The 17,588-nt window shown below is 49.6% G+C and overlaps 1 protein-coding gene across 1 annotated transcript in view; it reads right to left on the bottom strand.

Moving 5' to 3' along the window:
- Positions 1-17,588, bottom strand: part of LOC8026772 (cadherin-related tumor suppressor) — a 148,342-nt gene that overhangs the window by 122,198 nt on the left and 8,556 nt on the right. Inside the window, exons 2-3 of the mRNA XM_042289631.1 lie at positions 14,829-14,982; positions 4,808-6,373 (exon numbers count right to left, since the gene is read on the bottom strand). Of these exons, the coding sequence (XP_042145565.1) occupies positions 4,808-6,373; positions 14,829-14,982 (1,720 nt within the window). The remainder of the gene's footprint in view (positions 1-4,807; positions 6,374-14,828; positions 14,983-17,588) is intronic.

Raw genomic sequence — 17,588 nt, 5'->3', positions numbered from 1 at the left:
GGTCGTAGATGCGGCTTTTAAGTTGAGGTGGTTTGCTGGAGGAGGACGTGACCGCAATATGGCGACGGGGGACTAATCGGAATCGAATCGGAGCTGGTGGTTTTGTCGCAACGGGGCACGGATTCTGTCCGCTTCCCGGTTCATTAAAGCCGCTGCGCACACTGCGCGTACCTCGTACAAAAGACACGCTGTTCGCGACAGACAGGATGAGAGAATACAGAGCGCAAGTTCGTCTGCTTCGTTTGCAGGGGTTGTGGTGACGTCAGAACGCAGAGCTCTGATTGGTTCTGAATGGAGGATAGTGGGTAGACCTCAAGGTAGCTTGCTTTGAGGTCTACCCACTATCCTTCAGCCAGAGCCAATCACAGCTTGGCGTCTGTCTGGCGTCACCGAAACTCCTCCGCAAGAAGCAGACGGACGCGCCCTCAAGAACGTTCAAAACATGTTCGCTTCATACATACGAAGCGACGAACATGTCTGCAAACAGTTCTCGTATCACCAATGTGACATGGACATGATACAGGGAAGAAATTCGCCTCAGACAGTGTTGGCACATTCTTTCTGTTTTTGTTTTTTTTGCATGATGTATTGGTAGTGTGACAGCGGTTTACTTATCTGTATAGGTCTCACCTTCTCTTTTTCTGGAAGGTGCTTAATGTTAGAGAAACACACTACAGTCCCAAGTTTGAGGAAAAGATATGTGCAGGAGGAGGAGCCCCGTCTCCAAATTTCTGGTCGCAAAAATGCACCCTTGCTGTTTCCTTTTTTTAATAAATTTATACTTGATGTTGTGACCCTGCTATTGTGCCATGTTTTGCGAGAAGAGAGCCACTGGCACAGCGGACATTCTGATTGGGCTGTGCTTCGATTCTTGTGGTCGGAACTTCTCACGGTAATCGTACGTTGCAGCAAACCGTAATAAATTGTTCTGGCGTTTAAAATTTACTTAGCTAAAAAAACAAACTAAAAAGACAAAAAACAAACAGACAAAAAAACTACATTATATCCAGAAAACATCTTTCCTTCCTGCTTGAAGGCTCGTTGCTGTGCCATGGTCACTGACAGCTGAAGAAACACGGGGCGGGGCTTAATATATTCAGGCTCCAGGCGTGTCCGCAGGCATTTCTCTCATCGTGTCTGCGGAGAAACTCCGCGTCTTTTGTTGGACGAGCGGCGCGATTGTGGCTTAGGTGCTTAGAATATCGCGGCTCCACATCCGACTTTCCTGCGGTTGCCGCCGTTTCGGCTCGCTTATATAGTGTTGAGCGGGCGCAAAACTGGCGACCGTTACAATTTAAAAATGTGACTTCCCGAGTTTTGGGTAGTGCGCAGTGAAACTCGGGAGATGTCGCTTCTCTTTGTCGCGGACTGTCTTTACAATTTCCACACACACACACACACACACACAAAAAAAGAAAGCGTTTCTTGTGATTTTAAAGGAAAGCTCCCGGCAACGGGCAACGCAGGCTGCAGGCACCGAGATGGACCAGGTTACGTTACGCTGAAGCGTGGTTTCATTCAGTTGCTTTACATTCAACGGGTCTGACTTTGTTGTTTACTTAGAGCCCGGGGAACGGAACCACGCGTTCAAAATGGGACATTTTGCGTGGAAGCCTCTTGGCGTGAGCTGAAGTCTGAAATTGTAGTCTCGTCTACACGTGCGCTGTCTTAATGAGAGTTTTGGAATATCGTTTCCGCCATCTAGTGGTGCTTTCCGGAACTCCCGTTCGAGATCCGGAACTCCGCAGACAAGGCTATACTCCGCGACAACTTTTCTTGGCAGTGCAGTGGAAGGTACAGGCCCGCGTCCCCTCTCCCATCTTGAGTGTACGCAGGCTTCCCTCCTCCCCCATTTCCGGGGAGAGGAGGAGAGCCTGCGTACACTCAAAATGGGAGAGGGGACGCGGGCCTGTACCTTCCACTGCATTGCCAAGAAAAGTTGTCGCGCAGTATAGTGCCGTGTAAGTGCAGTAGCGGCGTCTTTGTTGCCGGTGGCATGACGGAGGGAGGGAAACAACGGTCTACGAGAACTTCCTATACAATGTCGAACATCGAAGCTGCAGTGCGAGGGCATGAACGCGCGTTCTTGAAGACGCGGACACCTTTTTTCGAAACCGTTTTGTCAATGACCGTCATGTCCCCTTAGGCAGTCGGACATGGATTCTGTACAGCTCCCAGTTTCAACTAGCGCTATGCGCGAGTTATTCGGTTCACACGCAATTCTCCCACAGCGACGTCAGATAGCGTTAGATTAAGAGCAGAGATATGCCGTCGCGAACTCGGGCATATCTTACGATAAATCAAACCCGAGGGAATCTCACGCACGAGTAGCCTCCGGTGGGCGACGACGCGTTCTTCTAAGACTTCGGTGCACTGCGCGCGAGCGAGCGACACAACTTTCGCTCTCACTCCGCAATTATTTAGTTTCGCGGCAACGTTTCTTAGCCTGTCTTGTCGACCTAATTAACCTCTTTTCTTCTTCTTATTCGCCATTTTCCCTTCGCAATCCATTTTCCGCCCTGCGACATTTAGACGCCGTTTAAGGCACGTTGTTTGCCTTTCGCGTGTGTAAGTTGTAAGTGCGTGCGTGCGCCGGGGGGGGGGGGGGGGGAAGTCGGACGTATGCCTCCAGCCAACGTTTGTGTTCCGCGGTTCGTCGTCAATCATCAACGCGACCTTATTAAAAAAAACAAAAGAATTGTAGCGAATACTGCGGTCATTATTATATAACTGCGGGTCCCCCGCCAGCCATATCTCGCAGCAGACTTGTATATACCCACTGGACCTCCTCCAATTACGATGGCAGACAGAGATCTCCATTCCGACTACGAGCGGTGCTAATTTCTCTCCTCGCGAAGGGGGAGAAAAGAAAAGTTGCCTCTTAATAGCCTGCGTGAAATATTGCCGGCGTACACTATAGACGGCGTTCACTATGCACAGCAGTGCGGGGTTCTGACGTCACGTCATTCCAGATGGCGCTGCTGTCGGAACATGCGCAGTCCTCGCCAATTTGGTTCCCACGCACGCCGCAGTGCCCATGCATGGTGTGGGTAGGCGCTGACTTGTTTCTAAACAGCTTCACACAAGCTGAGGTGGAGGGGGGAAGTGGTGTGCAGGACCGATGCAAAATTATACGGATGTTGTTGGCAGTGCTCCATCACACAGGTTGTGCCGTTGCAGTGTTGTTACGACTATAGCGCTGCGCAGAATGTTGTAAGGGGTATAGCACACCCATGAAGTGCAGTATAGGGGTGCGCTAAGGTGGCAACCATCGTTAAGAGCAAGTTACAAATTATATGTAGATAGATACTAAAAACAAACAAAACATGATCAAAGAGCCTTCTTTGTAGCGATGCAGCGAGGCCAGCTACGCCTTACTAAATCGCGAGGAACTAAACAGTGCAGCCGTCCACATAAAAGACTGATCCGAAGGGGCGGCCAGCAAGGACAGGGAATTCCTCGCGGGGAAGTGCGATTATTCTAAACAAGCCATTGAACTATAGCTGAAAAAAAACAAAAGACGAATCAGGGTGTTTATTTTGCATCAGTAAATATAGAAGAGGAGATTTTGGAGTGATCAGCTTAGCTTCATTTGAAAATGGCCCGTGCCATGTAGAGCTACCAAATGCGCTTTGGAGTAACGACCCTTCAGCCGTCTTGGTGCTCAAAATCATTGTCTCAAGTTTTTTTGTTTTTTTTTCTGAAATTGTTGTTAGGAGGCGGTTTTCCGTCCTCTATAATTGTTAAAAAAGTTGGCGGCAGAACAAGACGATATTGCCTGAGCTTTCCGACACCTTACCTGAAGTTCAGGAAGTCGGATTTTCGACGATCGTCAATTGGGCCCGCTCTGCACTAAGCGAAAAAATGGCGGCGCCCATAAGAAAGCAGATTGTCTAAGCGTCAACTCATTTCGTACCTTCAGGGGCTGCATATGCCTTGAGTCACATCTTTGTGCAACTTTCAGAAGTCATATCGCCAACTCATCAAGATCGCTTGTCCACTAAGGTTGTAAACACTGCGTACGGGCAAAGAACAGTTATTTCAGATATCGAAGTGTCTGCACATGTCCCATTCCGCGGAGCCATTGCCTTATTGCGACGTCACAAAACTTGAGCTGGAATGTATAGACTTTCCTGCACCTAATTTACCGCAGTACTTTTTGGTGTATCATGATAACCGTTCGCTCTATAGTGCGAACTGCGGACTACTTTAAACGTGATAACTCTAATGTGACAATAATGCGATTATTGCAAAGGTGCAAACGAACTGGACAAGAATGACGATAATAATCTCTGGAGAAGGGGAACAAGGGGGACAAAGGACAACACCTAGCTGCGTTTGGAGATTTCTGTTTGTCCTTTATCCCCCTTGTTCCCTTTCTCCAGAGATTATAATCGTCCTTGACCCTAATATCATGTTTGCACTCAAGGGCGTTGAGGGAGCATGCGCCTTTTTTGTGATCAAACTCAAAGATGGCGACTCAATAAATTAAAGCTCATTAGTGTTTTAGAGAAAAACATGCGTGCAAAAGAAAATAACCATACTCGAATAATTGTTTCAATCGTAGAGTGAAGTTGCATAGAAACGCAGGTTAAACACCATGCAGTGTTGCGTCAGAGTTCGACTGAGACCCGTGTTCAGTCAGGAAAGACCCGAGCTTCAGCTGAGCGGCGACGCATTCCTCGTGTGAAAGCCTTCCGTCATTGGAGTGCCAAAACCCGAAACTGGTGCCAGTCATATAACAGATTAAATCTTGAAACTTCTTTGTTCGCACTACAGGTTTAACGCAAATTCCAGGTGAACTCACCTGTATCTCGTAGCGGGCCTGCTGTTCGAGCCGGAGTTCCTGCGTGGTGCTCAGCTGCCCCGTCGTCTCGTTGACGGTGAATCTCCCCTGGGCACCGCCAAGGATCGAGTAGGAGACGAGCGCGTTGCTGCCTTCGTCGTCGTCGGTAGCCACCACAGTGCACACAAAACTCCCAGGCGCCGCGCCGCCGGCAAGCTCGACAAAGTACTGCGTCGGGTAGAACCGTGGCCGATGGTCGTCCACGTCGATCACGGAGACTTGGACGGTGGCCGTCGAAGAGCGCGCTGGACTGCCTTGATCCTTGGCCACGACCAGGACGTTGTAGTTGGACTGAAGTTCACGGTCCAGGCTGCGCCGCACGCTCAGCCTTCCATGGATGGGTTCCAGATGAAAGACACCAGGGTAGGACAGTTCCACTTGAGGGTCAAGACCGTACACGACACTCCCGTTGGTGCCGAGGTCACCGTCAGAAGCCGAAAGAACAGACACAAGTGATCCAGGTTCGGCGTTTTCGGGAAGCGACGCCTTGATCTGCTGCAGGGCGAACGAAGGCGCTTCGTCATTCTCGTCCAGAAGTTGCACACGCAACACGGCGTGCGCCCAGCGAGGATTGGGTCCGCCATCCTTGGCGGAGATCTTGAGTTCCACGAGGTCTTGGAGCTCGCGGTCCAGCGGGCGTGCCGTGGTGACCAGACCGGTGTTGGCGTCGATTTTGAACCAGAGACGCTCGTTGCCGGCTGCGATGGAGTAGGAGAGTCGGGCGTTGATGCCGGTGTCACGGTCTGTGGCCGTGACGGCCGACACGAAGCTTCCTACGGGCGAGAGCTCGCTGAGGAGCGCCGAGTAATCCGCCTTCTCGAAGACGGGCTCGTGGTCGTTCACGTCATTGACGAGGATGAGCAGGTACGCGGTTGACGAGCGTGCCGGCGAACCCCGATCCGTTGCGGTCACCGTAAGGTTGTAACGGCTGACACGTTCTCGGTCTAGTACGCCGTTGACGCGAACGATGTCGAAGCTGGGCGTCTTCTCGAGCCGAAAGTGCCCCAGCTCGTTGCCACCGTGGATTTGGACGACCGTGTCCCCGTTTGGGCCCTCGTCGTGGTCGATGACGCTGACGGCGGCTACCACGGACCCGTTCTGGGCGTTCTCGTCTACCGTCGCGTAGCTGTCCGGCGCGGTGAAGACCCTGAACCGGATGACCGGCTCGTGGTCGTTGGCGTCCACGAGGCTTACAGTGACGTACGCACGGCCGTCCTGTCTGGGCGAGCCGTGGTCGTGGGCGAAGACGGTGAAGACGCAGCTTCGCGGCGAGTCTGGGCGGATCCGGGGACAGCGGGGCGGGCGGGCCGACGCCGTGCGCAGGATTCCAGTGTCTGCGTCGACGGTGAAGTCGCCTTGGGCGTCGAGGTAGTAGGCGACTTGGGAGTTGACGCCCGCGTCGGCGTCCGTGGCCCGGACTTGAAGTATGCTGGCGCCCACAGGCAGGCTTTCGTTGATGCTGACGAAGTAGTCGCTGTGGTCGAACATGGGCGGGTTGTCGTTCACGTCCAGCACAGACACGTTCACCTGCGAGGGGCGCACGTCAGGTATAAGTGCGAATCACAGTGGCTCATTTGCGTTTTACCAGAAGCCATAACGCTTAGAACGTACGAATTAAGCTAGTATTCTTTTTTACTGATGAATATAGCTGATTACCCAAGTAACACGTCCACGAGCCGCGGTCGCTTTGTCGACTGGGGTGCAAGTTCGTCTGCTTCTTTTGCAGGGGTTGTGGAGACATCCGAACGCCGAGGTCTGATTGGTTCTGATTGGAAGAATATTGGGTAGATCTTAAGGCAGCTAGCATTGAGGTCTATTCACTATCCTTCCAATCGGAGCCAATCAGAGCTCGGCGTTCTGACGTCACCACAACCCCTGCAAAGAAGCAGACGAACTTGCGCTCCTCATTGCGCGTGGTCATTGTTAGGAAAACGTTCGGCCATAAAGTAGTTCTCGGCGGAAAGATTTTACGAGCGTGTTAGAGTAGACCTTTAAGCATAAAGCCTAGAGCATAGCAGGGTAACCCCCTAAATTTTACCAGGATCGCACTTTTGGTTGTAAGCAGGCAATCAAACGAAAAGCTCTTCCGACAACTGCTTATAAAGACGTAGCAATTTTAAAATTACACGACAACGTTGCGAAAAGCCAGTGACTCGTTAACCTATTATATGAGACGAGCAGTGAGTGACACGACACCGAAACGATAAAATGCTTTGCTGGATTTAAGAAGCTTTATTGAGGGCGGTTTGTGTGGGACCAAACTCAATCAAATTTTAGAGCAATCTATGGCAGGTCGACTATTTGCGAATCAATAAACTGTGGTTAATGTGACATTCTTCCTTCGTACATGTGCTATGAAATATCCGACGCCGTGTTCTTGAGCTGCTGAATCTTCCTGTAATATTAAAAAAAAGAATGGAATGATTAGGGGTGTGGGGGAAAGCGTCAGGATCAATAAATCCGGCACCTACTCATATTCTCTTCCAGCTGCCTCGTCCCTTGTACAAGAAGCTCCCATGGGCTATACCGCCGATTCGCTCCTTCGGAGTTTTATGGAGCCTCCATGGATTCCGTCATTCACCCTACAGCTCGGACTCGCGTTTCCATGCTTCCCCATTTTCGTTTTCAGGTGCGTCGTTTTTGGCACAAAAGGACGACTTGGGGTCCTTCGGTACCCTACAGTGAAAGCACAATCGCTACATTGACGTGCACTCACTCGAGCTTCGCAGGCCTGTCAAGTCAAGAGCCACGAATTTGCTGCCAGGCCGAGTTCTTTTTCGGGCGCTCGTTCAAATAAAGTGCTGCTTGTTACAAAAAAAAAAAAAAAAGAGAAAATGGGTACTTTAATTAGAGCCGCCGCAGAGACCTCCATGGCGGGTCCTTATCATTTCGTCGAAACTCGTTTCGTGGAATCACGTTTCATGGACAACTTTTTGTGGACACACGTTTCATGAACACACTTTTCGCCGACACGAACGTTTCATCGACACTCGTTACGGGAATTGAACGCGGACGTTTCGTCGCGCATGTATCACTGGGGTGCGTTTTTGACCCATCCGGTCGCCCCCTTTACGCGGCTTTGCGGCTGCAGTCTGCGGCGGCTCATTAAAAAAAAAAAATGTCAACCCACCTGACCCACCCGTACACGCCGCTTCGCGGCAACAGTCTGATGCAGCTTATTACACACACACACACACAAAAAAGAAGCTAATCTCAGCTGTCGATGAAAGAGTTTGTCAAGGAAGCAATCTGTCGATGAAACATCGCGTGTCGATGGAACGATATGCCGACGAAACGTCGTTCTATGAACTGACTGCCTGCGCTCATGGCCGCTACCGGCGAGTCGCTCCTCGAAGCTCTCGGGAGCCGCCGTCGATTCCGCCCTCCACGCCAAAGCTCGGGTTCACGTTTCGCTACTCTTTCATTTTCGTTGTCTCGCAGCTACACATGCGTCGTCGTTGCCGCACGGAAAAAAAGATTCGTTATGTTGGCCTAAGTTCCTCTGAACCGTACAAAGAAGCACAATTGCTACATCGGCGTGCGCTCGCTCGAGCTATATACCGCGTCGCAGTCCGAAGCTGTCAAGCCCAAACGTGGCACGGATTTGCTGCCAGGCCGAATTCTTTTTCGGGCGTTCGCGCATACCCGAATGCTTCTTTTATAAATAAACGGGTATTCTTTGGGTTGGAGCACGAAAGCACCCAATGTCAAAAACACCGTCTCAAATGCTCCGCGGTGAACGCCCCGTCCCCTTTGCCCCAATTTCAAAAGCCCAAGTTTTAGAAACCCATGGCGCGAATCCCCCGTGTCAAGTGGCCAGGTCCTCATTCTGACAGTGGAGCATTCTGCTTCTAACTAATAATACCCGTGCCACACGGGAAACTCAAATGCCATTTACAACGAATGGCATTCGTGTGATCGACGAATCGGCTCGCGATCTGTCGCGCGCATGGAACGCCCCACGCTCGGAGTGTCGCGCGCTGATTGGCCGTCTGCTCAAATTTCATTCGTTGTAAATGGCATTCGAGTTGCCCGTGTGGCACGGGTACAAGAGAAAGTAAGTGTGCACGCGACCTTATGAAACGTAATCATTCCGTGCCCGAGACTCAAGTAAGGAATAACTGGATTAAACTTCTCGTTTCTCAGGTGTGCGCTAAGCATTTTCACGTTTTGCGACGTTGGAAGCGCAAACAAGCAGAAAATAATGGTCCCATGGCAAAACATTTAAAGTGACGACTTTTAACAATAAGCATTGAACCAAAACTTTCGTCGACTATGAATGAAGCAGGCGTGGGTTCACAGATCCGACAAAGGGGGTTCTATCAAAACTGTTAACCAGCTGCTCCTGTCTCCATACTTATCACTGCACAAAACACCAATACCATTTTACTTACGTCGTTTAAAAACAAATGCATTTTAGTTTATTTTGGTAGGTACATTCTAAATCTGCGTTTGAGCTCCCTCCATGACAGCGGAGTGCAATGCTGGTTGTGCAGATTTGCGCAATTGACTACTTGCAGGTCATCATAAGTTTTTCAGTGATTCTAGATAACCTGATACATAGTTTGCAAGTGTCGCCATTGTTTGGTACGGACGGTTGTTTCTACCAACTGGTTTCTTCGAACTACAACTTCTGCGGTGAGCAACTAACACGGCGAATCGAACGCTTGCGGCGCATAAAATACTGTCATACCGCGAATAACGTCGCATGCAAGCTATGTGTTGTGTTGTTCCTTTCACTTCAAATAGCCTTTGTACATCCCCAACAGATTAGGTTAAGGTCCCCAACAGATTAATTATTAGGTTAAGGCATGGAACAATGATGTTTGAAGCGCGAAGAGGCTGGATCGGGGACAGTGAGGGCGGGGCTTTTAGCACGCGGGAAATCTGCGACGTCGCAATTGAATGCGGGGCTTTAGAAACTTGGGGCTAATGACGCGGGGCTTTTGCGACAGGGATTCTGCACGCGGGGCCGTCTTGCTACACCTATTCTTTGATAGCGCTGACCAGGGCCGCTGCAGATACCTCCCTGGCTCTGTGCTCATGGACGCTACCGCCAACCCAGACATTGGACGGATATGTTGGTTGCTTCTTCCACAAAAGATCGGCGTGCCGGACGTAAAAGAAAAAAAAAAAAAAAAAAAGCTTGAAGCGCATTATTTTTTATTTCCGAGGCGCCGCTGATTGGTTCAGCCGCCGGGAGACTCGTCGACCGGTGGCAAAATTCCGTCTGAAAGCGACTGCTCCAAGCCGGTCGCTTTCGCGACTTGCGACTGTCGCTTTTGCCGCAAGAGTTGTCGCGCGACAGCTGCGACTTGGAAGTGTGAACGCTCCTTTTCAAGAAGCGTCGATAATATGGAGTTGTTCATAATGGTGAGACCAAAATGTACTTAGGTACCCAGCTCGTCACCGAAAATGTTGTCTGTGTATAGCGGGGCATCCATATGAACGGCGCCCGTAATAACAAGAGATTACGATAAAAAGAACAACATAAAAACACGAAAAAACGTGTAAACCCCGAACTACATGGGCATACGCTGGTTTCATCGGCATTTTTTGTTTTCTGGATAGAATCAACCACTTAGGACGAGCAGTGTTGTGCCAGTCGTCCATGAAGCAATTTTATGGACGGCGGACTCGATAAACAAGTTTCTAGCAGTTTTATGCGTTGCTTCGAGCATCTGCCTAACCGTATCTAACGCCAAGCCATATGCCTCGCTCCTGTTGTCGTTTAAACCAGTCTACTTTCGCTTTTTTTTTTATCCGCAACGCGGTGAAGGGCCGGAAAACACAACCGCATTTTGGTTCCGGCCACAGCATGGTGGGGGGGTTGTTAATCGGCGCTTTATTAGCCGCAACTGCAGCTGGGTAATTTTCGCACAAATGGTCTTGCGTAGAGGCCTTGCACCTTGACGCGTTTACCCTACCAGTGATGTCGAGGATTTGGATGGCGCTGCAAAGTCATTCGAGCGCCTGCAGCGCGGAGGTGTCCTGCGGAGTTGAGAACCTTCGGGTCTGATTCTTCGAATACACCGCTTGCACGTGACGTTACCGCATTATGCCGGTGCTATGACGTCATTTGTCGATGACGTCATCGCCATTCGATGATGCAAAATGCATGCTGCAGAAGGAACGCGTTCAACAGCAAGGTCACCCATATGGCCGCTGATGCGACGTTTGTGCAAGCCGCGTGGAGCAAGAAAGTTATGGGCCTCGGAGTTCTACATTTATGGGGGCGTGGCGAGTCCTGAGGATTTCATTAGCATCTGATTATCGCTTCGCAGCCAATCAGATTGCAGCATTAGCAGGCAAGAAAGGATCTTTTGGTCACCAAGCGCGTGTCGCTTGTGTGGGCAGCGCGTGCTCTTGCAAGCTAGCCGGGTATATTATTCCCCCTCACTGGCCACGGGTATAAAGACGTCTTTTTCTTACCTTTTTTTTTTTTTTTTGAAAATTGGAAGAGTGCGCGTACATTACTTTGATAGGTGTTGAAGATGCGCGAGAGCGGAGATTCCGAAAGGTCTGTCACCGTCCGGGAAGAAGGGGCTTCAATGGTGCTTTAAACAATATTTTCTGCAGCCTACATGCACCAAATTGAAAAATAATCTCGATATCCGTGATCCTGGAGGCCACATGAAGACTGTGTAACCTTCCGGAGACTGTAGCTTTATTAGCAGAGCGCAATCGCACAAAACATCGGTGGGCAGAGTAGAAGGGGAACTATGAAGGTCGGTTCAGATGTCTGCACTAGTTGCATTCGCAGCAAAGAAAACGATGGCAGCGACCGAGCCACCCGGGCTAACCGTATTTCGTATGCCGCGTAGCATTGAGCACCGACCAGCTGCAGAGGAAGGTGTATAGTGTACTTGGATACTTTTGACCCTTTGGACTCGATATTGCGGGGGAGTGGTGACCGAATGTTGTAGCGCACCGCACCTCGGAGTACGTGGATACGTGAAGTGAAAGCTTGCGCTGCAGACCCCAGGGATCCTGAGTGGTGGCGTAGCCAGGGGGGAGGATTATTGGGCTTCAGCCCCCTCTCTCCCCCCCCCCCCCCCCCCTCCAAAATTCAGCCGACCCTTTAACATACACATGCTTTTTGACGCCCTTCCCCCCCTACGCACCCCAATTCGTGGACATCTCGGCCACCTGAATTCCTCCCCCCCCTCCTCCCCCCCCCCCCCCCCCCCCCCTGACACACACACACTTCGAAAAGAATTCATGGCTATGCCACGCTACGCCAATTTCTCGCTACGCCGCGCTAGCCAGGAATGTTTTTTCGGAGGGAGGGGAAGGGGAGGGGGGAAGGAAAGGGGGCTCAAGCCTCATAAGCCCTCCCCCTGGCTAAGCCACTGGTCCTGGGCTCCATCCCCATCCCTTCCCGCTTCCGATCAGCCAACCAGCTCTCGAGGTTTGGTCGTCTGTGTGTTAGTATCTGTTTCTGTCCGGCTCGGAGACAGAGATGACAATGGCGCTACTTTCTTAGGACCCGGTGACGTTAATGCACGTTAAAGACTCTATAGGCTAGCAGGGGTACCGCAGTGGATAAATGTCTCATCTTAGTAAAGATACCAGACTCCCACTGGGGCTGACTAACTTTCCGCTCTCTGAACAACCACACAATACAATTACTCGATATTACTTCTCGCAGCTAACGGTTGTCGCGGTGATTTTATTGTCGCCTTTTCCCCATTACCGTAATCGGCAAACCAGGGCTGACTGATCCGCGCTTTCCTCACCGTCAAACCGATTCGTACTGCTATAAGCAAGTAGAAATTCCCAGTAAAGAAAACGATATACCAGGATCGAGTACTCTCTCTGTTGTCCAGTTGTTCTCAGTTGTACAGAAATGTGTAAAATTAATGTAGATCACTGCCAAAGGGCCCTGTCTAGACTTGAGGCTATGTCCCAAATCAACGTTCTTGCTTTTATGGGGACATTACGCGTAGCTTCTTCGCACCGGTTAAAACGAACGTCATCGAAAGCATAGAGCCGAAAGTGGCGTATTTCTTCTAAGAATTTGGTCCTTCACCTTCGATTCACATGTCGCGGGTGCTAGAAGTTAAGCAATTTTGTTCTACTATCAACACGATTACTGCGAAATTATTGGATTTTTCGAGACTGCCGCTAAGCGATTTTGACTCTTGAAAGTGGTATATTGACGCAGCGAAAGGACAGCGTGCATTAGTGTGCATCGAGTCTAATCTAAAGCCTGGTTCAGGCAGTTGCGTTTGACTGAGTTTGACTGCGTTGCGGCTGCGAGAAACCAGGACATCCCTGCTGCTTATATCGCGTGCCCAGATGATTCCTTGAACTGGATTCCACGCTTCATACGAAGCACAGATGTGCAGGTGACTCGCTTTCGGTTTTCGACGCAACACAGTCAAACGCACTCAAACGCAAGTGTCTGAACTGGCCTTAACTCTTAATTACTGGCGTCTCTGGGGTCGAGAGAGATCGCTTCAAAAACTGCGCTGACTTTTGAAAACTGAACGGGTTTCTTCGCGTTCGTGTTTTTTTCTCAAATAACAGGAGTTTTCTTTTTTTTTTTCCTCTTAGTCGAGCATCCCACTTGCAGAAGTGCAAAGAGCTACAGTCTGTCGCAACTTAAGATTTATGAACCTGTTGCGCCCACGGAATGCAAAGCTCCGTCCACACAGAAACGGTAAGGGTACCAGTCACCCTCGCTAGTGCTCAATGCCAGGGGCTGAATCTGATCTATCAAGAAATTCGATAGTCGGTGACAAGGAGCCCATAAAATTTAGAAGGTGTTGGCCCCCAGCCAACACCACCTAGAGAGAAGGCCTCCGCATGGTCTCCACTCCCTCTATGAAGCGCCATCATAATCGGATCGCGCTAACTCGGCTATTGGGACAGTAGGAATTCGATGTTTTTGACCGAGTAAAACATCGTTTAGTTCTTTATTTAGGGTGGAATTTGGGGACGGAGCTCCTTCTGTGTAGACACCCACAGCTTAATAAACGCAGAGCGTAACCTATTATGTTCGCACTTTTTGCTTATGTAATTGTTTCTTTGGTGTCCTCATTGGCTGTGGAGATAAAGTGCTCGAGGCTCGCCACGTCCTGCCTTTCCTGTGCCTAAAGGTCTTAAGTGGCAACTGGCTATATAGCTCACAAATTCTCGCTTTCGCGAAGATTGGTGAGCTCCGATTTCTGGGGTTGGCGTGAGTGACTTCGACAGACGCCCAGCCCCCGAAACTTCTCAGTAACAATGCATCTCTTCAGAAAACAAAACAAAACAGTTTGCAAAAGTCGCCATTGCTGGGTACTGACCGTTATTTATGCTCACTAGTTTCTTCGAACTACAACTTGTGCGGTGTGAAACCAACACGGCGAACCGAACGCTCTCGGCACAAAAAAATACTGGCAGGGCTGCGAATGACGTCACATCCAAGTCATGTATTGAGATTTGCTTGCGGCTTTGCTTAAAAAGATTACGAAACCACGTGGGGGAGGTCTCCTTGACACATCGAGTCGCGACGACGGGGAGCTAGACACCAGTACGACCCAGAAAACACAAACCGGCGCCCCCCCCCCCCCCCCCCCCCCCCCCCCACCACTACCACCTTGCGGCGTGACGCTGCTTTCCCTCTTTTCTGGAGCAGGTATGGGAGCTCCTCCCATCTTGAGGTCTCAGCTTTGGCCTCTACACTACAGCGGCCACTTGGTGCCCTTACGTTTTGGGTTCTTCCCATTATTTATATTGGTCAAAACGGTTTGATTTTATTGCGGGATACACCTTTCCATAAAAGCGTTTGAAGGCGCGTTCATTGCTATATTTGTACGTTATGCACGCGCACTTTCTGGCAGGCGGCTACTGCGCGCGAGCGCTGGCTGAACTGTGGTTTAGCGCATGTGGACTGCGATTTTTGTAAACAGTGGAAACCTCTGTAGACTAGGCAGCCTTTTTACCTCCCGTTGAATGCACCGATCACCACACGTGCATGCGTGCTTGTGCTCACCTGCAGGTAGCCAAGTCGTGGCGGTGTGCCACCGTCGCTGGCGGACACGTTGAGCGTGTAGGCGTCCCTGGCCTCCCGATCCAGTCTTCCCGTGGTCTCGAGGTGCAAGAAGGGAGTTTCACCGCTGGGGTTCGTCGTCACTACTAACCGGAACCTTTAAAAAAGACAGAAAAAAATACGTTCTTATTAGTTCAGAAGGAGTTCATTTGTCGACTGTATCCTATTCATGTTTGCGAGCAGCCACGCTCGAGAAGGTAGTCTGGCCACCATGGGTAACAACAAAACGGGTAACAACAAAACCGGAAGCAAGATGGTCGCACCCAAAGGCCGTGCGTGATTGCAAACAAAGCATCAGCAGCCACCGCCATGTTCCTGTTCGTGTAAGGAAGCGCGTGCAGTTTCAAGTCTGCCAAAATCGCCTTCACGCGCATGCTGTACGTGCTTTCACGCATGGGGCATGCACCGGTCGGGAATATTCACTGGCGTCCATAGCTGGGTGCGCGACTTCTAAGTGCGTGCTGACAGGGAGCATCCACGGTCCTTTTGCAACGTGCATTCCAAACCAGTGGCGTACCAACTTGTTTTTTAATGAAGTGGCAAGCCCCCCTTCCCTCCCAGGGACGGGGCCCTTGGTATCCTCAGAATAAAAAACTACATCAAAAAGTATAGCTGGGCATTCAAGCTTTCGCCCTTCGTGCTAAACTGTTTCGACTACGTGACAGCACGTGACTAAATTGCAGTCCCTCGAATTGTCAGATGGCACCGACTGGCGTGGACCACTAGCGCCTTTTCCAAATAAAGACGGTGCGGCATATCTATGAAACCTTTTTTTACTTCGGTTAGAAGACGGTAAACTAGCGTTGCCATAAAAGAGCTTAGACGCAGTTCTTCCCAAGCTCTGCTACCTTGCGACCCACCAAAAATATAAAAATAGTGCGTTGAACCCCCCTCCCCCTGCCTCCTCCAAATCGACTTTTATCGCGACGCTACAAACTTTTAAATTGAAGTGCACGAGTACTAATGCATGAATTTTGAGCTGGAATATTATCTGCTAGTAATTAATATAGTAAAAGTAAATCAACCAAACGAGAAACCATTGTAAAAAAAAAATCATTTGCAGGGATGATACTAATAAGAACTTGTTTGTTGAGGCACAGTTTCTAAATAATTGAGGGCGGAGCAGAAAGACACTTCAACCCTCAGATCCGGCTCGATGTTGAGGTGCGACACGTACTTTGGTTTAATAGAGAGACGCTAAAGCAGAGAAGTCAAGTTCGCATTTTCTTTTTCAACTTCCCGAGCCGCTTCGCGAGCCATCGCCACGGTGGCCATCGATGAATCGGTCGCGAGCCCTCTCAAAGTCGCAGCACACAATTATATATAAAAAATAAACAACGTTGCGCGATGCCAGCAAATAGCCAACGAATACAGAGCAACTCAAGCGCGATAAGAGTGTCAAATAAACCTGATCTGTTTGTATTAGAAATTGTGACGATACTAGGCACTAGGCAGAAGGTAGTCCACGCAGGCGCCATCGTGTTCTGCGAAGAGATACTGTTGCGAGGACGAACTTCAAATCGGCAGCTCCTTGTCACCGTCAGCAACACCGTGGTAAAAATTCTAATAAAAAAAAGCGACTATTTATTATTTGTACAGACAGGGCAGTTCCTTTTTACGCCCAACACTGAGGATCGTATACAGCGATGAGACGGATCGACGGCTTCCAGTTTATTCGACGTGCCTTAATAAACCAGCTCGAGAGTTGATTTGCTATTACATATTTGATAGTGTGGTACTTTTGTACATTATATGACTCATTAAGACGTATGGGCGATTTCACTGTAGACGATTTAACAACGACCTATAAACCCACGGCATGCGACGGACAGCAGTCCAGTGGTTAAAGTTCGAGCGAACTTAGGCTTTTATATCTCTTTCAGTAAAATATACAGGGTACTATTTTTTTACATGTAACAAATGAAAAAAAGTGGGTTACCCTTATATGGGTGTTGTCATTACTGTCAAAACCGGCTATAACGAAGTCGGTTATAACTAAATAGCGGATATAGCGAAGCGATCACGATTTCCTTTTCCCTTTTGCACTTCGTTACAACCGAAGTCGGTTATAACGAAATAGCGGATATAACGAAGTGATTTCCGATTCCCGTTGATTTCGCTATAACCGGTCTCGACATTAATGTGTACTTAAAAAGCTCGGTGGACGTTAGGCGCGCCTGACACCCGCCCGTTATTGCCCTGCGGGGCAATATTCTTTAGGGTCCATCGGCTAATTAGTTCAAATTGCCTAATAAAATTTTTAAGTATTCGTTTTAAGAGTCATGCTTCAGTTGCAGTTTTAAAGCCAATCCCTAATAAAGATTAGACCAATTTATTCAATTTGCGAAAAGGCAATCAGCTGCCAGATTTTTAAAGATACGTTTTTGAACGTTTGTCGGCAATTCAAAAAGTGCGCGCGCGAAGCGCGCCTCGTCATCAACGTACGCAAGTGACGTACCCGTGCCGGTCACCCCTTCTTTATCTCGGCAGTGCGTGTTTGGTGGAAGCTTCGACTGGACGCTGCCTAGATAACGACAAAGAGCCCCAGTTACTCTTCTCCGCAAACCCTAAATAATCAGGCGAGCTTTTATGCCCGCACTTTTTGACCTGCCGGCCAACATGCGAAAACTTGGGGATAAATATCTAAAAGTTCCTTGCCTTTTTGCAAATTGTATAAAGGGGCCTCGCCATTTATTAGCGATT

This window comes from Ixodes scapularis, unplaced genomic scaffold (assembly GCF_016920785.2).
Source record: "Ixodes scapularis isolate PalLabHiFi unplaced genomic scaffold, ASM1692078v2 PGA_scaffold13__105_contigs__length_92229423, whole genome shotgun sequence".
Classification (NCBI taxonomy): Eukaryota; Metazoa; Arthropoda; class Arachnida; order Ixodida; family Ixodidae; genus Ixodes; species Ixodes scapularis.
Note: the sequence above shows the minus strand (reverse complement) of the source record. Positions and strands in the feature narration are given on the sequence as shown.